The sequence below is a fragment of the Xiphias gladius genome, chromosome 6 (genome assembly GCF_016859285.1).
Source record: "Xiphias gladius isolate SHS-SW01 ecotype Sanya breed wild chromosome 6, ASM1685928v1, whole genome shotgun sequence".
In the NCBI taxonomy this organism is placed as follows: domain Eukaryota; kingdom Metazoa; phylum Chordata; class Actinopteri; order Istiophoriformes; family Xiphiidae; genus Xiphias; species Xiphias gladius.
In genome coordinates, this window is record NC_053405.1 from 17,711,242 (window position 1) to 17,730,169 (window position 18,928).

At 40.6% G+C, this 18,928-nt stretch overlaps 2 protein-coding genes across 2 annotated transcripts in view; one reads left to right on the forward strand and one right to left on the reverse strand.

The window, feature by feature from the left end:
- The window catches only part of si:ch1073-396h14.1 (disintegrin and metalloproteinase domain-containing protein 10), a 29,819-nt gene extending 25,403 nt beyond the window's left edge, over nt 1-4,416 (forward strand). The window contains exons 13-15 of the mRNA XM_040128945.1: nt 652-751; nt 1,202-1,422; nt 3,359-4,416. Coding sequence (XP_039984879.1) covers nt 652-751; nt 1,202-1,422; nt 3,359-3,463 — 426 coding nt within the window. The 3' untranslated portion in view covers nt 3,464-4,416. The remainder of the gene's footprint in view (nt 1-651; nt 752-1,201; nt 1,423-3,358) is intronic.
- Nucleotides 4,417-4,942: 526 nt separating this feature from the next.
- LOC120790802 (lipoprotein lipase) lies at nt 4,943-11,035 on the reverse strand. The gene is made up of 10 exons (XM_040128664.1): nt 10,778-11,035; nt 9,642-9,838; nt 9,095-9,274; nt 8,724-8,835; nt 8,354-8,587; nt 7,447-7,689; nt 7,112-7,232; nt 6,682-6,900; nt 6,361-6,468; nt 4,943-6,269 (listed from the first exon to the last, which is right to left on the reverse strand). Exons 1-10 carry the CDS (start codon nt 10,875-10,877, stop codon nt 6,242-6,244), a joined length of 1,542 nt encoding a protein of 513 aa, XP_039984598.1. The 5' UTR covers nt 10,878-11,035; the 3' UTR covers nt 4,943-6,241.
- Between the last annotated feature and the right edge of the window lie 7,893 nt (nt 11,036-18,928).

Sequence of the window (18,928 nt, forward strand, 5' to 3'; positions counted from 1 at the left end):
ACAGCAGATGACAAAACAGTCTCCCAGTAATGTCCAATCATATAGCCTGATCTTCAGGACAAATATTGCTCAGTTATCAGTAAACTGTAGATGTTCAAATGTCTTTTCTTCTGAGCTCTTTGAGCCCTGAGTTTCAAATTGTTTTCTTGACATTGAAACAGCTAGTAGCTATGTTGTATGTTGTTTGAGCACGAACATGTCCTTGTCTGAAGTTCCAGAGAAAACTTAAAGATTTAGAACACTGTAAAAATGAATGCTGTGTTAATTCAAGTTTTTATAATGGGAATTTAAAGCTTTATAAAAAGGATCATACCAATGGTTTTACACGTATAAGTCCATTTACTCCAAATCTCTCACACTCGACATCACAGCTAATCATTTTGAAAATCATATTACTGCGTGTCAGAAATTTGAAAGTAATTTGTCTGCAATTCTAGACATCCATCCGTCTCTATCCATATGTGGATTTAAAGAATGGTCCTTAAAGAATTACTTTTTTTCATGTGTGATTAAAATAAGTTCCAGCTATTTCCAGATTGTTTCCTTATTATCATTATTCTGCAAAACTAATTCTGTGCGTTCTTAAAAGTGTTTCCTTGAATCCCAAAGTTGAAAATCTGGTGGTATCAGTGTCTCTGGTTATCTCTGCAGATCTGTGCTGAGTCTGTGTGTGTGAAGCACCGCCTGCAGCAGTGTGACTGTCCAGGAGACTCCATGAAGGAGAAATGCCACATGTGCTGCCAGCAGCCTGGTAACCACAGGGCCCATGTGTGCTCCTGAGTGTATTACTGAGGAATGTGTTTACACCTTGTGGGCCAACAAACCAGCCTGTGTCAATTTGTTCTGAGGTTACCCACGTACATAGTTGTTTTCCATTAAACAACATCATAAGCACTACATGAGAACCGACTGACGTGATGGTAATGTACAAGGAATAACGTGAAGTTTTGTAAAGGAACTTTGAATATCACGTTTTGCAAGAAATGTGAGTGTGTAAACCTTTATTCAGAGGTCCGATGTCAGTGCCTAAAAGACAATACATGTTTCACATTATTCCAACTGCTTTAGTTTTGTAGAAAAAAAATGTATAAAAATGTCAGAAATTTTCAAATTCAACACAAAGTGGCTTTAAGTACTGTAGTTGGCTACATGATATGTATTCCTTTGTGCTCTAATTATTTTTTCTCTCTGTCTATGGCAGATAAGTCTGAGACCTGTGCCAGCACCACCTCTTCCGTGCTGTCTCGTCACTTCCGGAGAAAAGCGTTGCCGCTGGTCGGCGGTGCTCCGTGCTCTGGAAACCGAGGTTACTGCGATAAATTCCACGTGTGTCGCATGCTGGATGCAGACGGACCCATCGCAAGACTGAAGAACTCCTTTCTCAATTTGGACGACTTCGATGATGTGGCAGAGTGGATGAAGGTGAAGGTTTCCTATGATTAGTCTGATAACTAATTCAGGAGACGTTAAGTGACGGAAGAGGTCACGGTGAAGGTGAAGAACAACTCGTATAGACCCTACAACACATATCATGTCATGTCTCCTAAAATTCAGTTTAAAAACGCATGATTACATAAAATGCAACATGCACAAAAAGGAGGCATAGACACAGATAGTGCTGTGGTATACTGTACAGTCTGAGCAGTGCATTTCAAAGCCACAATTCATTGTAGTCACGGTGTTGGGTTGGTGTACGTATTATTACATTATACAACTCTAATGACTAATTCTAGTTATTTTCATATGTGGCCACATTGGCCGTTGTTCAGCAAAAGTTACAAAATTTGACTTTAAAGGCACTGTGCAGGGTTTTTGACCACTAGTGACACTGTAGAGCAACGTTTTGATGAGTGGGTACCTGCATTGTTGAAATCTTGAGCTGGCTGCAGAGGGCGATAACAGCTGCTGGGAATAAGGCAGCTACAAGAGAGAAAAAATGCCAATAGATGCATTCAACATGTTTGCTAGCCCTAAAGGATATCCACTGTGAATATAAACAAATCTGTACTTGTTATCAAAAAGGCTGCACAGTTTACATCTGATCAGTGTGTGAGTTGCCAAATTGTTTTAAAAAGTCTAATCCTAAACTTCAGTGAGCTATTTTACTTTCCTCTATTTTACTTTTTCAAAAGAAAAGTTACTAAATAATTACTATTTTTGTCATGTGATGGTTGTTTCCTGCTTTAGTGTTATAATGGTGATGTACACAAAAATTGTAGCGTTTACCTTCTCAATCAGGTCTTCATGTATTAACTTTATAGATTTGGACCTCAAGCTGCTCCACTGAGTCAATTACTTGATCAGTGCTTTTCGGCCGTCAGGTCAGACGAGAGGTTTCAGCATTTCTATCGTGTGGCTGAAAAATGATCATTAACCTCATGCTATAGCTGTGGAAATCATCTTTGTAAAGAAGCAGCAGATGCTTGCCTGAGGTTGCTGTTCAGCAAAAGTTACTCAGTGTGTTTGTTAAACCTCCTGTCTTGATGTTCAGCTGTCTTCAGTGTTTCACTTGTGGCTGCCTTTGAGGACCAGTTTCTCATGACAGCATGGAGAATCAGGAATGCCCATTTGGGCTTAAGAGCACCGCGAGCATCAGCCATCCGCTTCATTTGAGGCAGAAATGACCTTTCAGTTCAGGAACCGTCGTGTTGTTTCACCGTACTCGTGTCATGTGCATGAAACAGGAAAAGCATGACAAGTCATCCTGCCAATTAGTCTTTTGTATGGATTCAGTTCCCAAAAAAGGAATATTATTATTGCATGGCAAAAACGTGGATTTTCAAAATAAATTTGGAAAGCATCCCTTCAGTTGTTATATAAATAATATATAGCACACCAAACCTGCTCTGGTTGAAGCCTAACTTAGTAAACAGTGCAAGTTCATAAGTTTACCCAAGAATATGACACCAAACACACTGCACCGACTAATTTGAACCAGAAATGAGGTTTAAGATCAGCTCAAACTGAACTTGTTGCCAACCGTCTTAAGCTTTGCTGCAGACAAATAACAGTACAGTATGTGTGTAGTATTGGTAGTAAATTAATAGATAGAAATGACTGTGCATGTAAATAGTGTTAACATGTTGAATTTCAGTGAAATAATTCAATGTTTAGTCACATTATACTTCATTTATATTGTGCAGGTTACAACATTCCTCACTGAAATCAGATGTTTAGAGCTGAAGTGATTTGTTAATAATTCCGGGAGAAGATAACTTCCAAATAATTTGATAAACGTCTGTCTTACAAATACAGTCAACAGTAAACCAAACTCGAGGGATATCCCTTTGGCTTACAAGAAACCCCATTGAAAAGACAACATTAGTGCAGTGTTTTTTTCATTTATCTGTCTCTGCAGGCTCATTGGTGGGCCATCCTGCTGGCTATCCTGACTCTGTCTGGAGTGATGGGCTGCACCGTCTGCCTCTGCGGCCGCACCCTCGACACCAGTGACTTGGAGTAGCCTCTGACTTTTGATCCCTGTCACCTCTGGGAATGCAACTATCCTCACGGTGACGCACAAATTCATTTAGATTCATTCATCAGGGATTTTCAAGTGTCAGGGCCACATTGAGGAGACTCCCTTTTTCAACTTTGTTCCAAATCTCAAACAGCGAGTAGTCTGCAGGTGACTTGTAAAGACACGCCTGCTCAGCGCCCCTCACACTGTCTCCTGAACTGATATTTTTCTACATCTTTATGCATCTGTCATTTCTTTTCCCTGTGGAATTTGGCTGTTCACATTTCAGCAAGTGGCGAGAGTGCTCTACACCATTCACGTGTTGTGGAAAGCGTCTCTGTTGCTGTGAGTCAGTCAGCCCCCTCAGAGGGGCCACAGAACACCTGCAGGGGTTTAAGGCCATCTGTCCCCACAAAGACTGGTGAGACTCTCCCGTTTCAGCCTGCTGTGTCCTTGCTGTTGTGTTTTGACTTGAGCGATAATTTCAGCCTTGAAGAACATCCAGCCTTCCATCCCAGTGACACTGTATCAGTATCGTCACAGGAGGGTGAGATAAGAAGTGGACATTGGTGGTCCTCTCGACAGGGCCTTTGGCCTAAATACTGTCATCTGCATTTCATAAATATGCCATTCGAATCAACAGGAAAAAGATGCTGATGTTTAAGTTAATAAAGCGACAGTAAACATGTTTATCATCTCAATGAGTAATTGTTTACCTTTTCTGCTTTACAGCGGTGATAAGTAACTGAAGCACATTTACTCAGGCTCAGTACTTTTGTGGTACCTGTACTTGACTCTTCAGAGGGAAATCCATAATTTTCTATTTGACAGTTATAATTGAGAATGAGCGATTTCTTCTCTAAACATCTCAGATGGTTTAATTTTTGAGGTCTCTAGTCTTTGAGCAAAGATTAGTGTCCAAAAAATGATTATAATTTTGTGTGGCAGAACTTTTTTTTTTTCTTATTTTTTCGACTGGGAGCCACTGGACTAAACTATCTAAAGTAGTTAAAACTACTTTAGATACCTCAAATACATTTTACTGATGATACTGCTGTACTTTTACTTTGGTAGAATTTTTGATTGTAGGACTTTTACTTGTAATGTAGTATTTTTACATTGTTGTATTTGTACTAAAGGATGTGAACACACACTAATGATTTACATGTCTGGGGATGAATCTAAAGCTGGCTTTGAATTTTACACAAGTATCTGGATTCAGTCTATCTCCTGGGTCACCTTGACACAGTCAAGCCAAACGCAGTGGCGTCACAACTGCAAGGACATGAAGAACTTGCAGAGCTTATTTTGGGTAGTTTAATAATTCCTAGCACTTTTATATCAAAAAACAGATGTGAAAGAGATTAAATTGTGAAAATGTTTGCATCAAACACATATTTTGCTTTAAGGCAAGGATGCAACAAAGTTACTATCATTTCACTGTCACAACCCTCAAGTAAATGTCAGGCTCAGAATGACCTCTCATATGGCAGTTTTGGTTTATTAATGAATTTATACAGCACAGTGAATACTTACAAATATGTACAAACGATTATAGAAATGCACATTTAGCAGATTAAGCTCATCCAGAGGTAAAAATATATAACTAACAGGGTTCCATACTACAAAAACTATCATCAGTATTATGGTATTTACATTAAATTTACTGACAAGTAGCTTGGTTGAGCAATGACGTCCCCTGTTTTCAGTGCAAAAGTGAAGCATTTCCTCTTTTTTAAAAGTAGGTGGAAATGAAATCACAATGATTACAGTACCGATCTCTTAAGAGCCGAGGTTTAACTAGTGCTCATGGGACTGGAAATGTTCTTATGAATAAGAGCACAGAAGAAACAAAGACAGCACAACAAAGTGACAACACTGAGGTTAACGGTGCCTTCTACTTCCCGCTGAGCACCGCCTACCTCATGAAGTTTAGAAACATTAACAGAAAAATGGTAGACAAAATGTCAGGCGCTTGTTTGAGGTAACAGCTTTAGAGTAACATGTCGTCTTGCAGTGGTGCGGCAGTAAAAATGCTGTAAAAGTGTTTGAAACAACATCTCTAGAATGTTTAGGTGGTTCAGTAAAAGTCACAAAGTTGGTAAAATAATAGCAGTAAAACGCAGGTGAAAAAACAAATGGCTAAGTTTCGTCTTGCAACAGCTCACTTCTAGCCACCGTTTACAGTAAGGCACACTGATACAGGTCCCACAGTCACGTAAAGTGCTGAGAGCTACAGTGGTGAATGCTCTGTTAGGTTGTGCATTAGTCCATTAAGGTAAATAAACTGTACCCTACTGCATAAAACACCTTAAGAAATTCACCTTTAACATTATTTTCCCCTCTTTTTGAGAGGGGGCAACAGTCTGCAGGACATCATTCTTCTTCACAGTGATTACTATAAATATGAAACTTATCTTTAGGTATTTTGCACAATAGGACATTCATACCTCCAGAACTACTATGGTATATCCAGTCATCAGGTCTCTCAGTATGTGACACTCTGAAGTGACTTCGACTAGTATCCATCTCTACTAAAGACAACGGCCTTTACTTTTGTACAACAATGATGTCACAGTTATGTCATAAAAACAACTTTTTACAAAAATAGTACACAGTAATTTACATCCGTATTGTTTTAAATAACAAACAAACCTCTCTGGATATATATACACACAAGGCAGTGAGGGTTTTGTATAATTTGTGAAATAAAATAACTTACAGGTGTATAAATTATTTACTAAGTGCTGAAATGGACCGGAGGGCAGTTGGGTCTTCTCTTCAGAGTCCGTGGTTCTCCAGAGTTATTCTACAGACACGGACAAAGTTTATTGTTATTTATCAGCATTAACAGTAATGTAAATGGTAATAAGGCAGAGTGAAGACAGAGTCTAACTCACCTTTTTGGAGTTTGTTTGGTGTTTGTCCTCCAGGCATCCTTACATTTAACAAATGTGACCTCCTGTGTTAAGCTCTGAGCTTCAGGATCTTTTACACAGAACACCAGCCTGAAAAGGAAATTCATCAAACTCAACTGATCTATATGAGCACTTCATCCACTGCAGCAGATTCATTAATAGCGGGGGGGGGGGTTGTTTGTTTTGATTTTCTTGCTTTAATAGCTACTCCTACTAGAAAGAATACTAAAATGCTAAAAAGGGCATTTTTTTCATCATTTTTAAGGTTCCTTACAAGCATTTTTCCCAGTATAAGGCACTTACTTTTGCTGGGTCTCGCCGGCTCGGATGCGAATTTTGTGAACCTCCATGTCAGCGCTGTCTGAGTCACCGGACCACCAAGAGGAAACCATCTTCAACATGCTGGAGGCCGACCAGGTGTTTGTGTCCTCCCATTTAAACTTCAACATCAACAGGTCACCGATATCCTTTTCTGTCACCAGCAGGAATGAATGTGTCTTATTTGTTGCTATTTTCTCCTTTCTGTCAGACATCAAATTGAGAGAAATGTTAGTGCTCTACACCAGGTTAGTCTTGTAACCACAGTTGGTTATATCAATGTTTACGGTTTCTACCTCATGCTGTTTTTAAGGCTACCATACCATTGTTGCAAAACAATTCATAACTTGCAAGATCCAAGTCAGTAATACTGTGATTCTCTTTTAATAAAAAGGTATGTAAATGCCCCACTCACAGTTTAAGCTCCAGGTTCTCCGCCTCTTCTTTTGTTCCATACAGCGAGACAGTGATTGAGGGCTCCATCTCCGAACGGTTCACCTTACTGGAGAAATGGATCTTCAGCTGATAGTGGTAAACTGCGGAGCGAGAGAACATTTAAGAAACTTTCAACATGCATGCAGGCTACGGTAGCTGTGTGCTGTTCCAATTTTGTTTAGTTCTAGCAAAACGTAGCCGCAGGCGATCAGACCTTTGCAGCCAGAACGACCAGGATCTGAAACACTACTAGGCTCAGAAAGTGATGAGCAATGATGAGTTTAAACGACACTCCTCCTCTTAAAGTCCACTGACCTCTGAAAGGCATGGAGGCTCGTGTTTTGGTGTACATCTGAACGTTGCGCGCCTTGCGCACCCTGCTGATGTCGTAGCCCACCGTGTTGCAGCGGCTTTTGCGGCAGCTGAGACACATGCCGCGGTTGAACATGTCATTGCTGCCGCATCTGTAGGCCTTGGCCGCTTCCTGCTCATTCAGCAGAGAGTCGATGAACAGGTGGACCGAGCGCTCGTGTTCACACTTCACTGCATCAGTGATGGCTGAGGAGGAAAGAGGGAAGGACATCTAAACGCATGTTTCCTCAAGAACATTGGGCAATAACATGTGAGAATTTGTTACATTTCTATTTCTTTGCTGACCACACACTAGTAAAAAGTTTACTTTACTTTACTTATCAACCTATTCAGCCAGAATGACTGATATTGTATCTGACCTTTCCTCTGCCATGTTTGGGGCCCTCTGTGTGAATGGGGCCATTGTGCAACTGACAACAACAATGTTCACTGCTAAGGCAGATTAATTACAAGCAGCAAGTAGCTGCAGTGTTAGTGAAGCCGCTGGACTGTTTACTCTGTTTGTGTAGACTAATAATCACAAAAATGTGCACTATAGCCTGTTTGTAACAGATACATCTTTGTCTAATGGCAGGTTACACTGGTGTTAATTTTAAAAAAGACATACCGAATAATGCATTATTACGTGAAGCCAAAACAGAACCCTGGGGCTATTTGCATGTTTGAAAACTGTATAAAAACAACACTCCGTACCTGGGTGGAATGATAAAAACACAATATTCAATAGTAATGGAAAAATCCCTGTTTTTCTCTGCAAACATTGTTCTCACTGCAATCAACATGTTTAAATTTTAGATACCTTTTAAGCATTTCATCTGCATTTTACAGCTGTATTTGAAGTTATTCTCACCAAATATCCCAAAGTTAGCGATCTTCTCCAGGGCCCCCCTGAGGTTGCAGCCCGGCTGGAAGCTGCCTCCATTGGGGTAAATGTCCACATGGCCGACAGGCTGCTGGATCCCAATGCTAAGACCCAGGGAGCCCCGGGTAAAGGTGTGGAGAACGTCCACAAAGTAAGCGTCATCTGGGGAGAGGCGCCTGTGGGCGTGCTCCCCCTCAAAGTCAGGACCAGCTGGGTCCAGACCTGCAGACAGAGCAAGGAGCGCCAACAATGACTTACCAAGTCCACTCACAATTAACTGATCTTTGACCAAATTAAACTGCAAGTTCAGAAGATGTATGATTTAATGGTACATGTCAGAATGTTCCATTTGGTTTACCAGTTATTCTTCCGACTTTATTGGCTGCATGGCTGCCAGCAAATCCTGCCACGTGAGCCCCGAGGCTGTAGCCAATGAGGTGGATGTTCTCAAGAGGCATGTTGGTGGTTTCCTTTAAAAAAAAAAAAAAATGTATGAAAATTTGATTTAGGAAATCAGTGAGAAGTTTACAGATCTAAATTTTTTAGTTTAGTTATTACTAAATGTCATCTTCTGTCAAAGAGATCATTCAAAAAGTGATAAACGACGACTACAAGTCTTTACTAAGTTTGCCTTTTAATAAAGAGGTAATGAAAAGCCATCTGTGCTCAAAATGGATATTGACGGGTGCCACGCGTGGATGAAACCTGTGAAATTTTGCTTCCACTGACCTCGATCCAGTCAATGAAGCGAGCGATCTCCTGCCCCACTGCCTTGGTGTTCTGAGCTGCAACCACATAGTGGTTCTGGGCCGAGGTGAGCCAGTCCACCACGATAACGTTAGCCATCTGCTCTCTCTCGTACAGCGCCGACACCAGCTTTGCCACCCAGCTTTCAAACATACCACTCAGCTGTTGAGATGACAGATAAAACACTGAACTTACAATGTGACACGACATTGTAACAAGCTCATTGGTACTTATAACATTAAAATTCAAGGAAGTTCAGGTAGAATGAGCCTGTACAATGTCCATATTTTCAAATCTAAGCCACTTTCAGACCATCTTTACAGAACATATTAACTACAACATGTTGTTGCATGACAAACAAGTTCTTTATGTGCATTTGGTGAGACATTGTGACACCAGAATTGGGTGAAATAATGAAACACTACCAGTTACAGGTGCTTTTTTTCTAAACCAAAGCAGAGTCAAGTGATCAAAGCCCTTGGGGAGGTTTTAAAGACAGGTCACAACAGGCTGAAGCATCTCCGCTCACCGTCCATCCGTGGATTACTAGGAAGGTTTTGGAGGTGCTGTTGAAGGTGCAGGCTGCCAGGGAGTCGGGTTTTCCGGGGACGATGTAGCACAGGTCATCATCAGGATGCGATGGTTTGCGGAGGGAGAATTTGGCAACAGTTTGATTGCTGTCATCTTTGTGGTCAAACAAGTCAGTCAGAGGGTCGAGGAAGTTACCTGACAGAGAAGAAAGTTGTGGTTTATGAGGACATTTTTCTCTTGAACAAATGTTTAAGAAGAGTTAAAAAAAAAAAAAAAAGAGAGAGAAGACAAGAGGAGAAGCGAGTCCTCTGTCTAACTAGTGTTTTCGTCAGATGAGTAAAACTGGTCTAATGTTCTGGCAGGAAGGTCTCAGATGCCTGACTAGCTAACTGAGTGACTGGTTACAATAAGGCCCCAGCCCCTCAGGGCCCCTCAGTAAATGAGCTTCCACCTTAGACAAGATCAGTCCTCAGGGGTTACAGGGGTTCATACAGCCAGACCGAGCTCCATAGAAACTACCAAGAGGTTTTTTCCCAGCTTTGTTCCTGCCACCTCACCGACTATAATCTGCCCATGTTTCAGTGGTCCTGACACAGTCAGCTGACTCAACTCAACTGGGGGTTGTGCTGGATTTCAGAGTGGGGGGTGGGGTGGTGGACGTAGACACCACAGAGACATTTACAAGGCTTACATTGCCAAGGGGTCGAAGCAGTTTAGGGGCCATATTGTAGCCATAAATGATCATGGTTGCACTTGGGATAACACAATTCCCGTTGAGATCAGTTAGTTGCCGGAATGTTTTCAACATTTTGCTCTTTCCATGTCCACAGTTCAAACAGTTTTATCGTGTCTCTCACAGGCATTAGGAGCCAGTGGAAGCTGGGTATGCGCCAAAGAAGCACAAAGACACGTTCAGTCATAGACACGTGATACACAGTATACACCGTTAATGTTACTCCCAGAGTTTAAACTACACACACCCCGCTCGTACAAAAGCACTGCGCGTAAGTGAGGCAGGAATGTCCCTTTTTCACCTCAACGATCTGCGCCGATATAAATGTCCAAACCCTCCGGTCCCGTAGAAAAGTCTGTGGACGTGAGCCAATGTGGACGAGGTTAAAACTGGCAACTCACCAAGGACAGAATCGGCGAGCTCCTCTTCCACGGACGTCGCATACTGCACAGCTGCATTCAACACCAGAAAGTACAGAAACCGAACCCGCCACGCTTTCATTTCTCCTGCAGCCTGTTCCCGTGAGAGGAAAGAAAAAAATACCTTCTACCAACGAATACACTCAACCGGGCACCGCGGGAGAAGAGCGTGTAATATATTCCTCCTAAGAATAATCCCGTGCGTCCTGTTGCGCGCAGAGCGCTGATGTCTGAACTACCTTAAACATGCCGCGTCTTAAATAGTACCTCTGACAAGCCATTGGCTGCTAACCCCCGGGCGGGGAATGGAAAAATATGTGTAAAGTCAGGCATTAGACCGCTTTATGAGAAGCGCCAGCAGCACTGGTTGGCAGTGTAGCTTGTCATTAAAGCCAGTTACAAATGTTTTCACTTTATTAAACGCGTAATAGGCCAAGCACGAGGAATGGATTACTGCTGCATGTTGGGTTGATTGTTAAAGGGTCTACTTCCCAGTTTAATCGATGGAATAATAGATTCTTTAACTGATTATTGTGAACTAACGGAATATCACACTAGAGCAAATGTGAAATAATCAAGGTGAGCAACAACTGATTCGCTGCCATTTGTTTATGAACCAAATTGCTCCATAAAGATATGTTTGAAAAAACCGTTCACTCTGGATAAACACGCTTTAATCAACAATGTAAGTGTCTTCCAATGAAAAAGCTGATATTCATAATAATAGTAATAATAGAACTTCATTTATACAGCAAATTTAATACAAAAAGATACAGTGCGCCGCACAAAATGTGCAAAATACAATAAAAAGACAGATGAAAAAATAAAAACTGTTTTAAAAGAGACAACAGATTGTAGATTATTTTACATAGGGTAAAATATAGTAAAAATTTAGAGGTAAAATCAAGTATGAAAAGATGAGTTTCACGTTTTCTTTCCCTTTGTTTTTGGCTCTGATAAAGCACCTTGTATTTAGACCATAATCACTGATGAACTTTGAAACCCCCGCTGCAATCTGTTGTCAGTATTTACAGTCAGTTTGCTTGATGCAGGCTGGAGAAGCAGGTCGCGAGTGTTCAATGAGAGGAGCTGAGCTGAGCGTGCACAGTAGCTGACAAACTAGCAGTATGTATCTATGTGTCACCGGTCACCTACAGGGCCGGCTCCCCCTGACATTCCAGGATGCAGGCAGGCTCGACATGAAGGGGCCACCTGAGGATGCTTTGGGGCCCCTTTTCAGTGATCTGCTGTTGTCCTGGCATCAGAGAGCAGAGACAAACCTGCATCACGCAGTAGTATTCTTAGCACGTTGAAAGCTCACGAGTATCAGGTTGTTTTATTTAAAAATTATGTGATTGTTATTTTATACTTCTCTGTTTTCTTCTTTTTAAAGAGCATTGCATCAAATATCAGAATCAGAATATCCTTAAAAATACCTTATTTTTGGAAAATGCATGACTGGATTTATAATGCATTCAAGCAAAATTACCTGCTGGGATCAAGTTCCAGTGCTCAGACTCCTGTCAGTGCTGACCAACAAACCTGGTCCCAAGCATCAGCAGCATTTGGATGGTTTGTATTACATTCAGGAGTCAGTGAAGTTCTTTTGGCTGGCTAGCAGTGTAACTGGCAATCACACACTGCTGTTATAACAAGTGCTTAGTGTCCATTGCTTTGAAAATTTGACCTTTGACCTGTTGCATAGAGCATTTCACTCACTAACTGGGTAAAAATGCTGTTACATGCCAGCTGGATGTTATGTGTTAAAATTCAGGCGAGAGTAGTTGGCTTCCTGTGGCCGATTCGTTGCCCGATTCTGTGGCACGAGATGCCAAAATAAACTGGGCAGGAGGCCGATGAGCTAATGGTTGAAGGGTTACAAGCTTGTTGCTCTGAAGGTCAATTGAGCTGTGATGTTTACAGGCATGTTGACACTGACATCGTAAGCCAATTATCAGTCAGTGTGAGGATACCAGCGTAATAAAAGCTTCGATTTACTAGATAACGTAACATTTTTAAAGGCACCATCTGTGATCTGTGTTTCCTGTCACCACATGACTAACCCTAGGTGGAAACTACCATCACTCCCAAACTGACTGGCAGCTCTTTTAACAGACAAACTAACCCTAAAAGACAACTGAATCCAAGTTATTAGTTGCTACTCCTGTCGTTAAAGTTGTGCTAGAGTCAATGATATTTTTAAACACAGAAGTTCATGGAATATTTTTACCAGAGAGCATTTTACAAAAAGCAACCTACACATTATATATGTATGTACATGTGTACAGGACTTGATTCAAATTGAGTTATAAATGTGCTATAATTCTATTTTTTACATCAAGAATACAAATTGTTTTGTGAGCAGCACTAAAAATAGCAGCCCCGTTGTAGAAATTTAGATTTTTCTACTTCTGTGTGCATGTCTAATGAATTGCTGTCCTGTGAAAATCATGTATCTCCAAAACGACAACTTTTCATGAACTCGGAAAAACAGTCCTGTTTTTAGCTTTGCGATGATGCAATTTTCAGATTGTCCAGCGGGTTTTTAATGTTTAGTGTGCTTTAAAATTGGGATAAGTTTTTCAACCTGTAAAGAAACTTATCCTTTATTTTATCTCAAAAATTCAAAATTTGAAGTTGCATGGTTTTCACTGGACGGCGACAGCAGGTTGATGTAGGTTAGTTATTGCATTTTCAAAAATGCATCCTTTTTTGTTAAATGAATGACTGCTGGCTTTATTCATGACAGATTTTATTATTATTTTATTATTTTTTTCATTAGGTAGCGAACATTGGACAGGTGAAAGGGCATTAAGGGACAGGGGAGATGGGGAATGACACAAGAAACAGGTCCCCTACTAGACACACACTTCCATCCAGTCAGGCAGGTTTGCAGCATCTGAAGCCTCCTCTGGTTTGAACAAGAGGAACTGCCGTCTCACCCAATCACGGTCCAGTGGTCTGCCTGTGAGGACAAGTCTTCACATTCATCCAGTAAACGTTATATTAACCAACCTGTAGCTAAATGAGAACACTCAGAGGCAGGAGTCTTTTTTTTATCTGAAAACAACACCAGGAAAACTGCATAATATAGGCTGTTCTATATAGGATGCTCTTTCTCTTCCTCTTCCTCTTCTACACACACACACACACACACACACACCCTACGTTGCTCCAACAGCAAGCTAACTGGGTTCATATGCTTTTACTCTTCCATGAACATGACAAAAGCGACTACATTTGTTTTCCGACATGCTGCCGCTGCAGATGTGATCCTGGTGTTCTCGTCTTTGCTGTGGTGATGAAGAGCAGAGTGATTCAGACAGAAGCGACTTCTCAGTGCCAGCAGAGAGAGAAAGTGCACAAGCAGCAAATCCAGCCCAAAGTTTGGAACAACAAAGTGTCTTAAATTTTCTGTACTTCCAAGACTTATTTTCCTTGCTCATTTCTAGGAATGGCACATGATCACGTGTTGCACAAGTTCAGATACAAGTCAGAGTATTCCTTATGGTCTTCTTGATCCAACAAAACAACATTTTGTGAAAAGAATAATGTTTGGCAAAAATACTTTTGTCATGTATTTTGTACAGCATTTTCTTACTGGCTGTAGGGTGGCTTATTGAGGATTGTGGTGGGTTTGAATCCAAGGAGAACATTGACAGGAAAAGAAACAATTCTCAAAAGTAAGATACAAACAGAATTTCTAGCTCTTTTGATTTTCTTCAACATGCCGGAGCACAGGTTTCTTCTTCTTTGATTCATTTTTCTGAATCAGTATACAGTCCCGGTTGAAATTATTGGCACCCCTGAATTTTAAGTACAGAATTTAGAATATCTTCAGAAATAAAAAAAAATTAACCAATTTTGTATAATCAGAGTATTTTAATAAATTGTCCAACAAATGAGAATAAAAAAAACAAAACTTGCATAATAGTGAAATAACACAAACACAAAATGTACCCCAGACACAATTACTTAGACACTTACACTTGCACCTGTCTGCTGGTAGTTTCTGCCATTGCTATGCATTCAAGCTCTTTTAAGTTTGCAGGAGTCCTTTTTACAAAGGCAGATTTCAGTGCTCTCCATAGGTTTTCAATGGGATTTAGTTCAGGACTCATTGCCAGCCAGTTTAATACAGTCCATCTTTTCCTTTTCAACCATTCTTCTGTGTTGCTGGTCGTCTGCTTTGGGTCGTTGTCCTGCTGAAAGAACCAAGACCTTTGCCTCAAACGTATTTTTCTTACACTGGGTAACATGTGTCTATCTAAAATGCCTTGGTAATCTTCTGATTTCATCACTCCATTGATACATTCAATGTTTCCAGTAGCCTGTTTTACTGTAGGTAGGGTGAAAGGTCTTTTCCTTATGGGCTTCATTTCGTCACCTATAAACTGATGCACTGTGTTCCCAGCTCAACTTTGGTTTCACCTTACCATAAAATATTATCCCAGAGAGACTGTGGCTTAGCTCTGAAAGTTTTTGCAAACATTAGTTTTGCCTTTTTATGTTTTTCTTTCAATAGTGGTATCCTCCTTGGCTTTCCCCATGTAGCCCTACTAGGTTCATTGTGTGGCGTATGATACGACCTGAAACCACCAGTCCAGATTGCTTCAGGTCAGCCTGAAGCTCTTTAGTGGTCTTGTGTGGTGTTTTTTCCACAATCCGAATCAACTTTCACAGACTTCTCTTACTGAGTTTCTTCCTAGCACCACGTACTGGAAGCATCTTAACAGGTTTATGACTGAAACGTCTTGATAACATTACGAACTGTTGAAACAGGAATTTCAAGATTTTTGGCTCTTCAATTAAAACCATCATTCAATGGTTAATTCATGTGTGTGTCACGTGAACACTGAAAATTAATCACAGGTTATTTGTTTTTTATTTAGTTTTAGGAACTAATTGAAATTCATCAAAAGGGTACAAATAATTGTGTCAGGCCTAAATTTTATGCTTGTATTTTTTATTTCACTATATTAAAGCATTTTTTATTTTGCTTGTTCAGTAACTTTGGACATTTAATTAATCATTCTAATTATACATAACTGGTCAATTTGCATTTATTTCTGAAGATATTCTAAATTCTGTTCTTAAACATCAGTGGTGTCAATAATTTCAACCAGGTGTCTCTGGAGCCGGACTGTAGGATGGTGGCAGGCATTTCAGTACAGGCTACTGAACAGGTTTTAAAAGTCATATTTGTGGCCTCAACGACATTTGTCCACCAGCAACACAAAGTCATGAGGGAATGTTTCCACAGTGACCACCGTGACAGAGCTAAGATGGACGTTCACAGTTGAATCTGTTCCTCATTGTTACTTTTACTTTACTATTGTGCAAGCAGGAACCAATTTCCTCAGCTCTTATTATTACTTTTTCAATACCTATTTTATACACAGTTGCTTTCAGGGCCCAATAATACAGATGCTTCCACTGATTCTTACCAGGTGTTGTTCTAGAATTGTAAGCATATAAGGTATATGGGGTATTATGTCAGTGATACTTTAAGGATGAGGCCGAATACTGGGTTTTAGACCTTGATCATTTCAAAAACAACTTATTCTCAACCAAGAATGTTAAAAGTAACTGTAAATGTGCTGTTTAATACTGGAAAGCCAGTTGAACTTGAGGTCTCAGAGAAAGTCACCATGCTGTCAACCAAAGGTTGTGAACCAATGTTATTTCCTCGCAGGGGAGTTTGAAAATCATAAAATGCTAATTTGCACAGAATATAAATAGCAGAAATATAATGGTAGGATGTTTCAGTGTTAAGGATGAGACATTGCCAAATGCTTTTTTTTTGCTTCCTTGATGATTAGAAGAAACATGAGTAGAAAAATATGATCATGCCTCATTATTTTTTCAGAATCTCAATTTTGTTAACAACAGTTACAGAAAAGTGAACATTTTTCATTCAGCCGTCCGCTGAAGGTCAGCTTGGCCTTTCAAGAGTCAAGCAACTAGAATAATCTAAAATAAAAGGAACTGCAGCATGCATTACTCATCATAAAATTTTTCACTTCATGAACTTTGTCCAGATCCCAAGTGTTGCTCAGTGCCTTTCCTCCATGAACACAGGCGGGTGGAAATGTCTTTCAGAGAAACTAATCCACAAACTCAAGGAATCAGAGATACAATTTTTTTTTTTCCTCAGTCATACTTTGGATTGGTTCAGTGTTATGTAATATGTTTTGAATTTTTAGCAAAGCTGGCTTAGTGATAACAACCAGTTATAATCCACTATTAAATCGTGTTGGATGTGGGCTGTAAGTGGCTTCAGATGTTGGCTGATCTACAATTAAGTTAGTGTTTGACGAGCACAGCTCTTAACACAGTTGTGAGCCACAAGGGAGAGGTAGTTCAGCCGTACAATATCAATAAAAATCTACTTAAAGACACCCTGTGGGGCTTTTGACCACTAGTGGCAATGTGGAGAAATGTTTTGATGAGCGGGTTCCCTGTTTTGTCAGTATAGATCAGTACACCATGTCCACACAGGCTGTGTAGTTAGAGCAGCACATCAGCAGCAGCAAAAGTGTCTAGACAGTTGCACTGATTAAAATAAAAGCATACACCCCCTGTATAGGCTAGTAGTTGTGATTGAACGCTGGCAAGCTGGTTAACTTGTGATGGAAGAAGTTTCAGGAGACCCAGATGTCTTAAGCGGAAGCATTTATTCAAGCTCGGTCAAGGACAGTTAACACTGTGTAATGCCACCCAATTCTGAAGGTCATCTCTCTTGTGGGGCATATTTAAACCCATACAAAACTTACTACATGTTAATATGAGGATATTCTTCATGGGACCACAGCACCTATCCATACATGTGTGAAGATTCTGTTGGGTACCAACTCCTAAACATTAAACCACATTCACCTAAGCCACGTTGTATATTTCATGCAATACTTTCCAGAGGGAAGACAGTCTATCGTGGAGCTGAAGGGCCCCTGTGTTATGACTGTTCTCTCCCTAGACCGGAGGCACGGTCCCTCATATCTTTATGACCTTCCTTGCTTATGGCAACTGCTATTGGAGACTGGGCCAGCTTGACTCTGTCGGTGTCTTCACAGCTGTCCTTGCGACACACAATGAACTATTGCTTTTAGGGATTACTTGTAAGTGACCTGTGGAAACACTGCCTAACACTACCTTAAGACCTAAAGAAGGAAAAACCCCTTCACAGTAGTCACATTCAATGCTTGTACCACAGTTAGCTATGGTACAGCTTCTTTAGATGTATTCTTATACAACCTGCTTTGGTTATACTGTATTATAGCATAATGCCAGTAAAACTAATTTTGAATTTGGATACTTACATTGGACTGTATCTAGCTACACTGTAGCCTGATTTCCCCACAAAAGGTAATTGTTAGATGGATACAAAAAAAGAAAGAAACCCTTGATTGTTTTGTTTTTTATTTTTGCCACTAGTGGGGCACAAATGTAAAGTTAGACCTGATGGTTGTGCCAGACAAAAGGTCCATATTGTTACCATAATATCAGAAGTGTTTGTCCTCTGGAGAGTGGTCAAAATTATACTGTCCACATCCACGTGGCCATGAGGGTTTGGTGATGCCAATTTAATTTTGCCGTCTGCCCCATGTTGGCACAACGTTATCCAGTTCTTAGTTAACATTAGCTTCGTCTGTCTTTTCCCCTGTCATTTCAGATCATGCCACTCCCAGCTGCCCTCCAGTAACCTCTGCATTCCTACCATTCCCCATCACTTGACCTTCCCACCCCATCTACACACCTGTTCCCATTTCCCTACCAGCCTAGTAGCATATATATACCAGGCCCACTCTCGGTCACTCCTGTCGTACTTCAGCAACAGCTTTGTAGAAATTTTTTTCTGCCTGCCTAAACCTTGCCTGTTATGACCTCCTGTTTGCCTTTTGGACTCTCGATCTTCAGCCCAAGCCCCTTTTGGATAAGTATTGATTTCTCTGCCCATCTGCCCGATTGTGACCTTGACCAAGAACGAACATCAGTTTTCAATTTTGCCTGCCTGGTCTCTGAGACGTGCTTTTGGGTTCAAAAAAGTTTACACATGTAGGATCCATGACTCAGCTTGTCAGCTCTACCTCAGAACCTAAGCTTTGTACTTGGACTTGTGCCATTGTTAGCATC